We start from the raw sequence: 15632 nt of genomic DNA, 5'->3' as shown, positions 1-15632 counted from the left end.
ATTTGTTACGTAATATTAACGTTTTGTGGTTTACTGGGAAGTTATTCAATTTTTCGCCAATCATTTTTAAGGGGGCAGCCTACTTTAGATTCTTAAAAACAATCGATTTTTTTTTGCAAAAATGCCTTAACAAATTAGCCAAGAATATATTCCTGAAATTTTAGAAACAAATTCAAATTATTTTCGAAATTACAGAAGAAATAGTGGGCAAGCGTAACTAAAACTTCGACGCGCGATTTCTAGGTTTTTCATTTTTTTTTAGATTTTTATCAATTGGCGGGAAAGACAGGAAAAAAACAAAATGTTTGATTAAAATGAGACAAAATTCATTGTATTTCAGGATTAAATATTTTTCTAGTAGTACCTGAAAAAACTTAAAATAATAGTTATAATTAACCCACTTTTTAAACAATTTAATATAAAATTTTGTATCAAAAAACATGATTTTTGTTTCAAGTTGCGTAAAATTGGTGAATTTCACTTTTTGTTCTGGATTTTTTAGGTTCAACTATTATTTATTTATTAATTTATGGCTTTTAATAGGTTCAACTAGAAACTATACTATTGAAAATATATATTTGTTTTGATTTTTTTTTTGTTCCGGATGGAAATTGTTGACCTGCATCTTTCCCGCCTGCACGCTCGTGGCGCATTGGCAAAATGCTTGTACCCGGCATATTATGACATACATTTTAATGAAAAAAATTGAGAAGAATGTTGAAATATATAACAATGAAACCTGCAGGTTTCGTTTTAATTACATATTTATTTCCTTTCGAAAAAAAATCAAGCAAGCTCCTTTCTTAATATGTATATATTTTATTATTATAGGCCTTGCGCCATGGTTGTGCCAGATTTCGCTCTGATTTGTGAAATTATGTTGGTGGCAGAAGGTTTTCAAGAAGCTAGGCTACTTGCCAGAAAGTTCATCACACTATACACTTTGTGTAGAGAACTTTTATCGAAGCAGGATCATTACGATTGGGGCTTGAGGGCCATCAAGTCTGTGCTTGTGGTTGCAGGAGCTTTAAGAGTGAGTGTTACCTAATTTTACCAATGATCTCATACCCAAGCCCAAAAAAGATCTTAAGATTAACATATAAACCTGATTCAAACTCCTTTAAATACAATCCGATTAGTGTGAAACATTATATAAATAATCAGGGCCGGTCCTGCCTTGCATGCGATGCATGCAAAAAATGCGAGCGCACGCCTTAGGGGGCGCCAAAACGAGATTCGAAAATGAAATTTATAATATATTATTATTTTTTGTATATTCTTTTTTAAATTGTTTATAATAAACAATCTAACTTAACTATAGATACGGAGACACAAAAAGCATATTCAATTTGCAAAGTGATACAGTAGAAACAATAAACCGATTATTAACTTTACAAGTTAGTAAATTATTGTTCTGCTTATTGTTTAATGTACTTATAACATTTTTTTTTCGTTTGAAGTTAACGTGAAATCTAAAAAAAAATTATCTAGTGTTCATCCCCTAGGCGCGAACCTACGAAAGTTTAAATTAATTATTGGGCGTTATTGATAAAAAATTGCGAGCTGATTTATTTGAAACGGTACTTATTAAAAAAAATATATACTAATTATAAGTCAGTGCTTAGAAAATGGATTGTTTATTCCGAGAAATTGAATTGTAACTTTTGTTTTTGTTTGAAATGTTTCGCATCTGATGAACTTTTAACGTTGAAGACATGCGTGGTTAGTGTTATGAAAAAAATTCAAAAATGACTTTGGAACAAAAATTGTTGAGCTTTTTTCATACTTAGTGGTGCCCATACTCTAAATTTAATTATTAACTATGCAAAAATAATGCAGATACAAATACAATCAGTTTTTTTTCAATATTCAGGAAATACGTGATTTCTTTGCATCTTTTACTGATCTTTGGACAATACTTTTAAAATACGTTAAAAATTTAACTTTAAAACAACAATCTGATACTCTGAATCTAATGATGAATCAATTCGGCCTCTACGATATCAATAAGGAAAAGTTTACGATGCACTTTTTAATATTGCAAATACTGAAAAAATAAATTAAAATAAAATTTAAAAAATTCTACGTGAAATACGAGAGTTATGTTAAAAATGAAAGGCTAGTTTTTTTGCTCGATTTGCTTAACCGAATAAATCGCATAATAAATGAGTAAAATGTTCAAATGTTATTAATGTTTAAAACCCAAACATTAATATTACACATATGTTAGAAATACTTGGAAATTTAAAAATGTTTGATTACGATCAACCCCCGAATTGCCTCGATTTTCTAAATAAATTTAAAATCCATGTATTTTACACGCTTTTAAATTATATCTAATTTTTCCTTACGTTTAAAAATTAATTGAAAAAATGTACGTAAATATTTAAATACTTTTATTGATAAACTGCTAAAATTATTGGGGGGGGGGTTGCAAGAACAAATTTTGCATGCGGGTGCTGAGGACTCCAGGACCGGCCCTGTAAATAATTATATATACATATTTTATCTGAAGAATCTATAATGACAGTGCTAAATAATCATAACCTACACACCGGGTTGTCGAATGAAAACACACACTCATCTTTATAAACTTTATCTGATGAGTTTGGTACTTTAACTCTGCCTAAATGAGCAGATAAAGTTTCTATATCCATTGTACAAATTATTAAATTTCTTCTGCCTTAATTTTTAAAATTATCAATTATAATTTTTTTGTTTATCATTTTCCAGAGAGGTGATCGCGAACGTCCAGAAGACCAAGTCTTGATGAGAGCTCTGCGTGACTTCAACATTCCCAAAATCATTACAGATGATGTTCCTGTTTTTATGGGACTCATTGGTGATTTGTTCCCGGCTTTGGATGTCCCGAGAAAGAGGGACTTGGATTTCGAGAAGGCTATTCGAAAAGCTGCTACCGAGCTGCATTTGCAACCGGAGGATGGTTTTGTGCTAAAGGTAATAATTTTTTTTTTATTAACTTCCCGAAGGAGAAGTTTATGTTTTCATCAAAAAATCCGAATCGCTAATTTTATGTTTTCTCGACGTTTCAAGCCATTCTGAATCGAATGAGACCAAATTTGGAAAAAGTATGTGTGTGTGTGCGTGTGCACCAACAGATTTTTTGCATCGCCGTTTTTTCAAAAACGGCTGGACCGATTTCAAAAACTTAAATGCCATTCGATGTATCTTGATGAGGACTATTGTTTGTCAGTTTTGTGCGACGATCGGCCAAGCCGTTTCTTCGTAAATAGCAGAGAAGTGAAAAGTTTTTCGTCCACGTTTTAGCCCGCAATTCTGAATCGATTTTGAAAATTCAAAAATCGTTCGAAAGATATTGGTTGGGAATCGACCTGATTAGTTTTTGGTAGAGATCGGCTGGGCCGTTTTCTTATAATAAAGTTAAAAAAAAATTTTTTTGACGATTTTTATGATTATTTTTTTGACGGTAGATACCATAGTCTTCTAGATCATACTAAAATATTACGGCCGTACGACAACTCGTATAGCTTTAAAAATTCGTCAAAGTTTGCAAAAATTAGTATGGTCTTTTTGGCATTTGTCAAAATTAGAACTTTCATCGACGTTTGCTCAAAAACGCCTGAACCGATTTCAGATATTTAAAAAGCATTTGATGTATCTCGATGAGGATTATTGTTTCTCAGTTTTGTGCGACGATCGGCCGAGCCGTTTCTTTGTAATTTGGAAAAAAGTGTTGAACCTTTCGTCCACATTTAAGCTCATACTACCGAACCGATTTTAACAAATCAAAAACTGTTCGAAAGATATTAGTTGGGAATGATACTGATTAGTTTTAGGTGAAAATCTACAGACCCGTTTTCTTGTAATTAACTGTTGAAAAAAAAAAATTTAAGCCGATTTTTATGGAACTTTTTTTGACGATATATATTATGGTCTTATAGAATTTACTGAATTATCACGGCCTTACGACAAGTGGTTTAATTTTAAACATTCATCAAAGTTTGAGAAAATGAGTAGTTTTTTTGACGTTTGTTAAAAATAAAATTAGATGATTTAGTTGGTATAACGATAGACTACTTGGTCTTAATGAACATAGTAAACCATTAAAGTCCTACGGAAACTGGTTCAATTATTATTATTGATTAATTAAAATTATTGATTTTTGAAAATTTGCTTTTAGAAAATACTCCGAGTTAACGTGTTCGTTCGTTCGTTTGCAATGATGTGTAATAAATTCACTCGGAACACTTATAATCACTCATAAATTAATTTATTTTTTATTGATTAAGTCGATTATTTACACATATCGGGAAGTTTATGTAACTTGCCTCAAGGCTAAATACCAAACCAACTAGTTATTATTATTATTATCTTATTATTTCTAATATTGGTTTTTTGTTATATTTTATTGTTTTTCTAGTATTATTTTATTATTCAGAAATTTTTATTTAAAGGTGATAAATGACGCATTGTTTCATATTATCTATTTTACAAATGGGATTTTTACAGGTGGTTCAACTGGAAGAACTGTTTGCTGTCCGACATTCTGTCTTCATCATTGGTTTTGCTGGAACTGGTAAAACCAACGTTTGGAAGACTTTGTTTAGGACTCATCAGGACGCTGGACGAAGACCTCATTTTAATGATTTGAACCCTAAGGTAAACTTGATACCATATATCTACATATATATAAAAATAAGTCGGGTTTTCCTTCCTGACGAAATAACTCCAGAACGCACGAACCGATTTCGACAATTTTGCATTCGTTGGAAAGGTTTCGGGCTCCGCAAGGTTTATAGCTAAGAAAATTAGAGGTGCATGGCATCGTGCCATTTAGAAAATCATTGTTTTTCACATGGGCAGTTTCACGTTGCCTGCTCACGAGTAGGAAAACCATCCGCTTTGTTTGTGTTAACGTCAGTTCAAACAACAAAAAATGTGGTTTACCAAAGAGTACTTCAATGAAACGGATAATTTGCGGATTCACTTTCATTTACTTAGAGAAGTTCAACTGAAAACCACTTCATTTTTGTAATCGAAATAAATTCATTACTGTTGTATAATAAAATCAAATTTTTCCTTTTCAAATATAAAACAAACAAAAAAATTATTCATCTTTCTCACGAAACCATCTGGTAGCGAGACGGAGTTTGTCGGGTTTGCTAGTTATCTATAATTATGCACATTGTCCAGATATAATAGTATTTCTTTTATCATAGGCAGTAACCAATAATGAACTGTTCGGCATAATCAATCCGGCAACCAGAGAATGGAAAGATGGTTTGTTCTCGGTCATCATGAGAGATATGGCCAATATGTCAGGTTCTGGGCCCAAATGGATTGTTTTGGATGGTGATATTGATCCTATGTGGATCGAAAGTTTAAACACTGTTATGGATGACAATAAGGTATATTTATAGTGAATAATGAATTTGAAATTATTTTATACTAGGTCATGGTTTATGTTATCAATAACTTTGGTTTTCAAAAATATGTTATACAATAATTTAATATTTATTAAAAATAATTAACATCCCATAGGGCAAGTAATAGTAATCGCAAAAAAATCGAAAATGAAATTTTTTATATATTTTCACGTTTCAGAAGATTCTGAACATTTTGACATACCTTAGAAAAAAATATATATGAGCGCGCGTGCGTGTGTATGTTTGTTTGGATACAATTTTTTGTCCACGATTTCGGGCGCACAATTCAACCGATTTGAATAATTCAACTAGTGGTGTATGGCATCGAGCCTTAAGGCAAATTGCTGGAACTTCCTGTACCGTAACGAAATGTTCGAGAAATAATAATTGTTTTCAAATAGATTATTATAAATACTGTAACATTGTCTAATATTTATAAGAATTATATAAACTGAAGTGCAAAGTTAAAACTATTTAATTGATTTATATAATTGAGCTTTAGAACTTTAGCTAGAAGGAAAATTATAATTCGAATTATTTTCAATATTAAAAAAATATTTTTTGGAAATAAAAAATAGAAATTGTTTTTTCTTACAAAATCAATCGTTTCGTCAACACAAGCAGAAAGTTTTTTGAATCATTCAAATCGGAGGCGTAGTGCTCTCAAAAACTATCTTTTTTTGCACATTTAATTTGATATCTCCGAATCGTCTAGACCTGCCTTTGTTAAAAACTAATCACCACTTCTCCCTCTTATTACGGATTGAATGTTTTTTGAATCATTCAAATAGGTTAATCCGTGCGACCGAAAACGTGGACGAAAAATTGTATCCATAGATACATACACACACATCCATTTTTTCTGAGGTATGCCAAAATTTTCAGAAACCTTCAAAACTTGAAGAAATGTAAAATCTTTCAGTTTCGATTTTTGGACGATTACAATAACTTAGCCTACGGGAAGTTAAAAAACTTTCGATTTCTGTTGATTGGAAGACGTGCTGATTGGTTTTTGGCAAAGGCAGGTCCAGCCGTTTCGAAAATACGGTGCAAAAAGTGCCAAAGACCGTAATTCAGTTTTTAAGAGAACAGAGCGCCCGATTTGAATGATTTAAAAAACGTTTTTACTTGTATTGACGAATGAAGCGTTAATTTTAAAAATAAATACTAATGATAGCGTTATAATATTAATTAAGCGTTAATTTTAAAAATAAATACTAATTTTGTTACAATTTTGTTGGGATCAAATAAATTTCAATTTTTTTTTTCAATATTTCCAAAAATATACAAAGTTTTTTACTTCAAATATGAATTTCAAATTTCCAAATCAGTTTAAAAGTGTTTATATTTCATATGCGTTATTCTACTCGTAAGAATTATATCCTCAGATGGATTTATTCGGCACCTTTTGCTAATGTAAACATTCTCAAGTATTTTGAGCGATAAGTTTGTCACTGCATACTGTATGCACTATAAAATATATAGCAATTGTAATTATTTATTTGATAATGTTTAATACAATTATTATTAATCATTGATCAATATTTATAGATTGCATATTTTTTTTCTCAGAATATTTACTTCTGGTACGGGAAGTTCCAGCAATTTGTCTTAAGACACGATGCCATACACCACTATTTATTTTTATAGGTTTTGACATTGGCCAGCAACGAACGTATCGCATTGACTCCACCGATGAGATTATTGTTTGAAATTTCGAATTTGCGAACAGCTACTCCTGCCACTGTGTCCAGGGCCGGAATATTGTACATCAATGCCGCTGACTTGGGCTGGAACCCGTAAGTAAAATTGGGTAAAACAAATATGAGTAAACATTACAATTTATGGTATTTTTTAGTTACGTTTTATCCTGGATCGACACACGTTCTGGTCAATCCGAACGCGCCAATCTGATCATCCTGTTCGACAAATACATTCCACCATGCCTGGAAGAAATGAAAAAACTGAAGAAAATCACACCCATTGTAGAAGTTGCACATATTCAGATGGTTTGCTACCTTTTGGACTACTTCTTGACACCCATTAATTTACCGGCTGATGCACCTAAAGACTGGTAAGTTGCAATAAAAATTTAAGGGGCACATCTAGTGCGAAATTTAAAAATAATCGCATTTTATTTTTTTCCATATTTCGATAGGTTATACTTTTAAAAATAACATACTAAAATTTTAAATCGATATCTTAAATAGTTTTTGAGTTACAGCCATTTAAAGGAGTATATATACAGTATATAGTATAAGGATCATTTTATCTTTAAACGCGTTTTTCTCGAAACCGCATTTTTCGAATTTCCTGGAGTGATTTCTCGGAGACAAATAATTCGATCGCTATCAATTTTTTTTTGCATCTCCTCTAGGGTTTATACAAAAACCGAGATTTCGGACAACCGGTTTTCTAATTTTATATAGAAAATAAATTAGGGATCGTTCAAGTATTACGTAAGCAGATTTATTACAATTATTAACCCCCCCCCCTCCCCTTTGTCATCAAAAGTAAGCAAAAGTTCTTACCCAAAATAAGAAAAATAAGCAAATCAATAACTCTAATTGTTTTTTTAGTTTAATAAAATATTTTTTCAAAAAAAACTGAAAATGTCTGTCGAATTGCAACTTAGACGTTTCCTTTGCTTACTCACAAAATTTCCTGAAATAGAAAATACTTTCATACTTTCGACCAAATTATGTTTTTAAAACCGGTTTTTGAAAACCGACAAACCCTAATTTCCCCTATCCATACGATGACCCTCCAGTTTTTTGATCTGATTAAAAATCGAATTTAGGCAGGCCAAAAACGACCAAAATTTTGGAAAAAATTTAACCTTATTAACTTCCCGTAGGGTAAGCTATTTTAATGGGCCGAAAATAGGAATTGAAAATTTTTACATTTCTCGACGTTTTGAAGGTTTCTCAACATTTTGACATACTTCATAAAAAATGGATGTGTGTGTGTGTGTGTGTACGTATATATGAATACAATTTTTCGTCCACGTTTTCGGGCGTACGTATCAACCGATTTAAATGGTTCAAAAAACATTTGATTCCTATTGATAAGGAGATGTGCTGATTTTGGCAGGGGAATGTCCAGCAGTTACGGAGATAAAGAGCAAAGAGTGCAGAAAATAGAAATCGAGTTTTTGAGAGAACGGAGCATCCGATTTGAATGAACTAAAAAACTTAGTAATGATTGGGAAAAGTGGTTATTAGTTTTTCGCAAAGGCAGGCCCAGCCATTTCGAAGATACGGAGCTAAATGTGTAAAAAATGACAGTTTTTGAGAGAACTAAGCGTCCGATTCAATTGATTCAAAGAACTTTCTGCTTGTCTTAACAAAATAATTGATTTTGGAAAAAAAAATATTTTGTTTCAACTTCTTTTTTTTTTAAATTGTTTGTATATCGAAAATAATTCAGATTTTATTTTTAATTCTGATTATAGTTCTAATATACTTTAAACAAATAATTTCACTTTGCAACAATTTTTTTTTTTTTGTTTGCCTGAGGGTCATCGCACAGACAATATATTTAGTTTCACAAGATTTTTGTTTGTGGTTTTATTAACGGAGAGGGCTGCAATCACTCCAGCAGTGGAGGACCTTTTTTTTCGGCGCTGCCGGAGATTGCGTGTCATTTCAAAAATATTTAATATTTTATTTGAAAAATTTTACTTTGTATTCTCAAAACATGTATAAATATATCCTCAAAATTTTAAATAGATTGATTCACTAGTTTTTTTATTTTTTAATTCCCAAAAATGGCCTTTTTTAGGTTGTCACTAGGAAATGCAATACCGATGTAAAATTTCAATACCAGTATTCAAATTTTAAAAAATAATTTTTCTACACTAATTTAAGATCGGATTCTTTGTCGAGATAAATAATAAGTTACTATAATTGTTGAGTATTGTTATTTAAAACAATGCGATGCTTCTATAGCATTTTCAAACTTTGAATCGTTTTTGAAAAATAATATTTTATAATTGTAATAAGAAGCAAAAATATTTAGTGATTTTCATAATTATTATGTATAAAGTTAAAAAAAAAATAAAGATTATGCAGGGGTAATCTGTATGATATAAAATATTTTGGCGCAAATATCACTTAAAAAACCGTAACATTTTTACAAAAGATGAAACAAACATCATTATCTATCAGTCCAATTCTATTTATTGTAACACGATATGAAGCCCTTTGGAAAGCAATAAATATTCAGTTTAATGACAAGTTGAGATAATATTTGACATTTTTTTATCTTAAAGAATCACTTGAAGATATAGCTGTTTATGTGATTATGGAAAAAGAAAATTTGTTCCGAGAAATTTAAACTTTAGGGTATTATGTACCAAATAGCGTTTATGTAAAAATACCGAAAATACTGGTATTTTTGGAATAAATGCCGGTAAAAATACCGCTGAAAAATCGGGCGGTTTTCCGGTAATTCGGTATACCGGTATACTGGTATTGCATTCCCTAGTTGTCACTAAATATTATCCTTTTCCAGGTTGGAGATCTATTTTGCGTTCTGCGTGATTTGGGGTTTTGGATCTACATTGTTCCAGGACCAATTGTGCGATTGGCGAAACGAGTTTAACAAATGGTGGATCAATGAGTTTAAAGTGGTTAGGTTTCCGATGAGCGGAACGATATTTCATTATTTTATTGATCCGGAGACCAAGAAGTTTTTGCCGTGGAGCGATTTGGTGCCGACGAACTTTGAGTTTGATTTGGATACACCACTTCAGGTAATTAGAATGGACACATTAAAATGTTTTTATTGTAATGTCAACTGTATCTATCTATTACTTTTTCAGTCTGCTCTGGTTCCAACAGCCGAAACAATGCGTCTGAGATTCTTCTTGAATATTTTTATGGAGCGCAAAGTACCGGTAATGCTGGTCGGTACAGCTGGTACTGGTAAAAGTGTGGTCGTAGCTGATAAATTGGCTTCTCTGCCCGATAGTTATGCAGTCACAAATGTGCCGTTTAATTTTTACACGACATCAGGTAAACATATGAATTTTTGTATCGAATCGATAATTGTTAGTAACTTCCCGTAAGGTAAGTTATTATAATCGTCCAAAAATCGAAAATGAAAATTTTTACATATCTTCGCGTTTCAAAGGTTTCTGAACATTTTGGCATACCTCAGAAAAAATTGGTGTGTTTGTGTGTCTTTTGTTTGTATGTGTGGAGACAATTTTTTGTCGATGATTTTAGGCGTACGGATCAACCGATTTGAAAAATCGATCCCTATTGATAGGGAGATGTGCTGATTTGTTTTTGGCAAAGGCAGGTCTGGCTGTTTCGGAGATATGGAGCAAAGAATGCAGAAAATAGAAATCGAGTTTTTGAGAGAACGGATCGGCCGATTTGAATAATCCAAAAAAGCAATCAATTTGTAATAATTGGGAGTTTGCTCGTCAGTAGAGTTCATTTAAGTTCAATTTGCTTGTCAGTAGAGTCCAATTAAATTTTTTATCGAATCGGTGATGATTATTTTGCTCGTCGGTAGAGTCCTTTTATTGATAGGAAGAAATAATATTTCTCTGAATTATTCACCGAGTTGATGATGGTCAATTTGCGCATTTTTCACTGAGTTGATTATCAATTTGCTTGTCAGTAGAGTCTTTTTATCTATTAGAAAGAATGTTTTCTTAAATTTTTTATTGAGATCAGTTTGATCGTCAGTAGAGTCCTTGTTTATATCAAAAATTGTAATATTTTACTAAAAAAAGTTTACTCGTCAGTAGAGTCCTTTTATCTATTACATAAGAATATTTTATAAATTTGTTTCTGAAATCGATTATGATCAGTTTGCTCGTTAGTAGAGTCCTTTTAATAATTACGAAGTATAATATTTTACTAAATTCTTCTTAAAGTTGATGATGAGTTTGCTCGTCAGTAGAGTCATTTTATATGTCAAAAAGTAATAATATTTTACTAGATTATTAATCGAATCGATCAAAATCAGTTTGCTTGTCAGTAGAGTTCATTTATCAATTAAAAAGTGTAATATTTCACTGAAGGTCAGTTTGCTCGTCAGTAGAGTTCTTTTCTCTCTTATAAGGTTTAATAATTTTCTAAATTTTTTTTCGAGTTGTGTAATATTTTACTAGAGCGAATTCATCAAATTCGATCAAAATCAGTTTGCTCGACAGTAGAGTCCTTCAATATGTCGCAAAGTATATAATAAATTAGTAATGTTTTTGTCAAGTCATTAGTTTGCTCGTCAGTAGAGTCCGTTTCAATTACAAAGAAAAATTCTATTCTACTGGGATTTGTTTGTTGAGTTGAAGTTGTATTTGCTCGTCAGTACAGTCCTTTTACCTGTTGGACTGTGTAATTAATATACTAGTTTCTTGCAGAAGGTTGTTTGTCAGTAGAGAAAATCGAAAATGAAAATTTTTGCATATCTTTACGTTTTAGAGGTTTCTGAACATTTTGACATACCTCAGAAAAAATAGATGTGTGTTACAATTTTGTCCACGTTTTCGGGCGCACGAATCAACCGATTTGAATGATTCAAAAAACATTCGATCTCTATTGATAGGGAGATATGCTGATTAGTTTTTGGCAAAGGCAATCCCAGCCGTTACGGAGATACGGAGCTAAATGTACGAAAAATGGCAGTTTTTGAGAGAACTAAGAATCTGATTTGAATGATTCAAAAAACTTTCTGCTGAAAGATTTTAATTTATTTATTTATTTATATCATTTTTTTTTAATATCGAAAATAATTCGGATTTAATTTTAATTTTAATTTAGTTTTAAAACATTATTTATATACTTTAAGCAAATAATTTTAACTTTGCAATTCAATTTATATAATTGTTATAAATATTTGACAATGCCCCTTATTTTAAATCCGATTAATCAAGATTTGTTTACCTACTTTTTATGTAAACACATATAAACGTCGCAGTACAATTCATAAGCTCTTATATCTTGCCTATAAATTACGAATTGTGAACGAAGTTACAATATTTATATAATAATCTATTTGAAAACATGTAAAATTCCATGAATATTTCGTTACGATACGGGAAGTTCCAGCAATATATTTTAAGGCACTGCCATACACCACTAATTTATATTTATTTTGTGCAGAAATGTTGCAACGTATATTGGAAAGAGTTTTAGAGAAGAAGGCTGGCCGAAACTATGGACCACCCGGTGGTAAAACTATGGTAAGATCTTAGATTTGGCATTTAAATTTATTAAATAAAAAGAATCAGCATATCAATATATTTTGTTTCACAGGTGTACTTTGTTGATGACATGAATATGCCAGAGGTCGACTTGTATGGCACAGTGCAACCGCACACATTGATCAGACAGTTCTTCGATTATGGACATTGGTATATAAAAGCAATAACTAGAAAACAAATCAAATTTTGTTATATTTCTCACTTTTATTTTTAAGGTACGATCGAATTAAATTATCCTTGAAAGACATACACAACTGCCAATATGTATCGTGCATGAATCCGACCGCCGGTTCTTTCACCATCGATCCGAGACTCCAGAGGCATTTCTGTGTATTTGCAATGAGGTAATTGAAATCTTCATAAAAAATAGAGTTAGACCAATGTTGAATCTTATCAATGTTGACCTTGATCTATTTCTTTCTAGTATCCCGGCAGTGGATGCCCTAACAATGATCTACTCAGCAATTCTGCAGGAGCACATGACGATGCCTTCGAGCAAATATGCTTCTTCGATGGCCAAAATGGTTCCTCTGATCGTCCAGAATGCAATCCAGTTGCACATGAGAGTTGCTGCCATGTTTTTGCCTACAGCTGTCAAGTTTCACTACACTTTTAATGTCAGGGACTTTGCTAACGTATTTCAGGCAAGTTGGAAAGGACTCACAATCTATTAAAATTTGATAAATTAAGGTATGTATATTTATTGTTTTTTATTTCATTAGGGCATGCTGTATGCAACAGGAGATGCTGTCAATAATAATATCAACATGTTGGTGAGATTGTGGATGCACGAGTCGACAAGAGTGTATGGTGATAAATTAGTCGACTCAAAGGATCAAAAAGAATTTGATAAACTTTTGCAAGAAGTTGTGAAGAAAGGATTTGAGGTATGAATTATCAAGTAAATTATTAACTTCCCTTAGGCTAGTTATTGTAATCGTCCTAAATCGCGAAATTCAATTTTTTTGCATTTCTTCACTTTTCAAAGGTTTCTGAATCTCGTTTTGGCATACCTCAGAAAAAATAGGTGTGTGTTTGTATGTGTGGAAATAATGTTTCGTCGACGTTTTCGGGCGTGTGGAAATAATGTTTCGTCGACAGATCGATTCGATTTCTATTAATAGGGAGATGTGCAGCAAATTAGTTTTTCGCAAAGGCAGGTCCAGCCGTTACGGAGATACGGAGCAAAGAGTGCACAAAATAGAAATCGAGTTTTTGAGAGAATGGAGCATCCGATTTAAATGATCTAAAAAACATTCAATTCGTAATAATGAGGAAAAGTCTTGATTAGTTTTAGGCAAAGGCAGGTTCAGCCGTTTTGGAGAAACGGAGCAAAATGTGCAGAAAATGGCATTTTTTTGGAGAAATAAGCATCCGATTTGAATGATTCAAAAAACTTTTTGCTTGTGTTGACGAAACAATTGTTTTTGGAAAAAGAAAAAAAGTTTATTTCACTTTTTTTTAATTTCCAAAAAAATTTTTTTTCTGAATATCGAAAATAATTCAGATTTTTTGAAAATCTTTACGTTTAGAAGATTTCTGAACGTTTCAGTATATATTAGAAAAAATGTATGTTTGTGTGTGGATAAAATCGACGATTTCGGGCGCACGGATAAACCGATTTGAATGGTTCAAAAAACACTCGATTTCTATTGATAGGAAGATGTGCTGATAAGTTTTTGGCAAAGGCAGGTCCTGCCGTTTCAAAGTTACGGAGAAAAGAGTATAGAAATCAGAAATCGAGTTCTTGATAGAACGGATCATCCTATTCGAATGATCCAAAATTCGTAATAATGATTAATGTATACGTATAATGATTCGAATGTTTCAATTCGTAATGATGAGAAAAAGTGGTGATTAGTTGTAGAAAAAAGCAGGTCTAGTGGTTTTGGAGATACAGAGCAAAATGCGCAAAAAATTGCATTTTTTCGGAGAAATAATTATATTTAATTAACTTCTCGTAGGGCAAGTTATAGTAATCGCAAAAAATCGAAAAAATGAAAAATTTTATATATCTTTACGTTTCAGAGGCTTCTCAATATTCTGGCATTCCTTAGAAAAAATGAATTTTATTTTATTATTTTTATTCTAAGGAATATTTTCTTACAAATTAATGATAAAAGTGATCACTAATTAAAGAAAAAATGCCAAGAACAAAATTTTCTTTCAAGAACAAAACATTACGCAGCAAATTTGCAAAATATATAATCGAACTTTAGCAAGTTTTACTCAATTTTTTTTATCAAATTGTATAAGACCCTTTATACGAAATTTTAGTAAATTTTATCTAGTTTCTGCTGAACTAATTAAAAAAGAGCGTCCAGTAAGAAGTTATTTAACAAAATGTAAAAAATGTCTTAAAACTTTGTGCTAAAAGTTTGCAAAAGTGAGTTCAAACTAATATTTTTTTTTGTATTTTCATATAGGAGGAGATAAGACTGTTTATATAGTATTTTAATAAATTTTATCTAGTGTCAATAGTATTATCAAGTATCTAGTGTGTGTGACAAATTTTCGTCGACACGGTTTAACTGATTTCGACGATTCAAAAAACATTCGATTCCTATTGATAAAGAGACGTGCTGATTAGTATTTGGTAAAGGCAGGTCTAGCCGTTTTGAAGATACGGGGCAAAAAGTGCCAAAAATGGCAATTGATTTTTTGAGAGAACGGGGTGTCCGATTTCAATGATCCAAAAAACATTCAATTTGTAATGATTGGGAGAAGAGGTTTTGAATTTCTCGACGTTTTGAAGGTTTTTGAACATTTTGGCCTACCTCAGAAAACTAATGGGGTGTGGTGTTGTGTCCCGTTCCGCATTTTTTCGTCCACGTTTTCGGGCGCATGGATCAACCGATTTGAACGGTTTAAAAAACATTAAATTTGTAATGATTGGGAGAAGGGGTGATTAGTTGTTTGGCAAAGACAGGTCCCGCCAATTTGAAGATACAGAGTAAAATGTACAAAAAATGGCCGTTTTGGAGTGAACTAAGCGTCCGATT

General features: G+C 31.7%; 1 protein-coding gene across 1 annotated transcript in view; it reads left to right on the top strand.

Annotated features, from left to right (window-relative positions):
• LOC113370173 (dynein beta chain, ciliary-like) overlaps positions 1 to 15632 on the top strand; it is a 111733-nt gene that overhangs the window by 37670 nt on the left and 58431 nt on the right. Inside the window, exons 44-56 of the mRNA XM_026610849.1 lie at positions 832 to 1033; positions 2734 to 2958; positions 4492 to 4641; positions 5202 to 5390; positions 7059 to 7207; positions 7267 to 7482; positions 9924 to 10164; positions 10234 to 10426; positions 12530 to 12609; positions 12683 to 12780; positions 12846 to 12974; positions 13055 to 13274; positions 13353 to 13517. Coding sequence (XP_026466634.1) covers positions 832 to 1033; positions 2734 to 2958; positions 4492 to 4641; positions 5202 to 5390; positions 7059 to 7207; positions 7267 to 7482; positions 9924 to 10164; positions 10234 to 10426; positions 12530 to 12609; positions 12683 to 12780; positions 12846 to 12974; positions 13055 to 13274; positions 13353 to 13517 — 2257 coding nt within the window. The remainder of the gene's footprint in view (positions 1 to 831; positions 1034 to 2733; positions 2959 to 4491; positions 4642 to 5201; positions 5391 to 7058; positions 7208 to 7266; positions 7483 to 9923; positions 10165 to 10233; positions 10427 to 12529; positions 12610 to 12682; positions 12781 to 12845; positions 12975 to 13054; positions 13275 to 13352; positions 13518 to 15632) is intronic.

This window comes from Ctenocephalides felis, unplaced genomic scaffold, assembly GCF_003426905.1.
Source record: "Ctenocephalides felis isolate EL2017-DRISC unplaced genomic scaffold, ASM342690v1 CF-g0.4_SCAFFOLD_00845, whole genome shotgun sequence".
NCBI classification, from domain to species: domain Eukaryota; kingdom Metazoa; phylum Arthropoda; class Insecta; order Siphonaptera; family Pulicidae; genus Ctenocephalides; species Ctenocephalides felis.
This window is presented reverse-complemented; position numbering and strand designations above follow the sequence as displayed.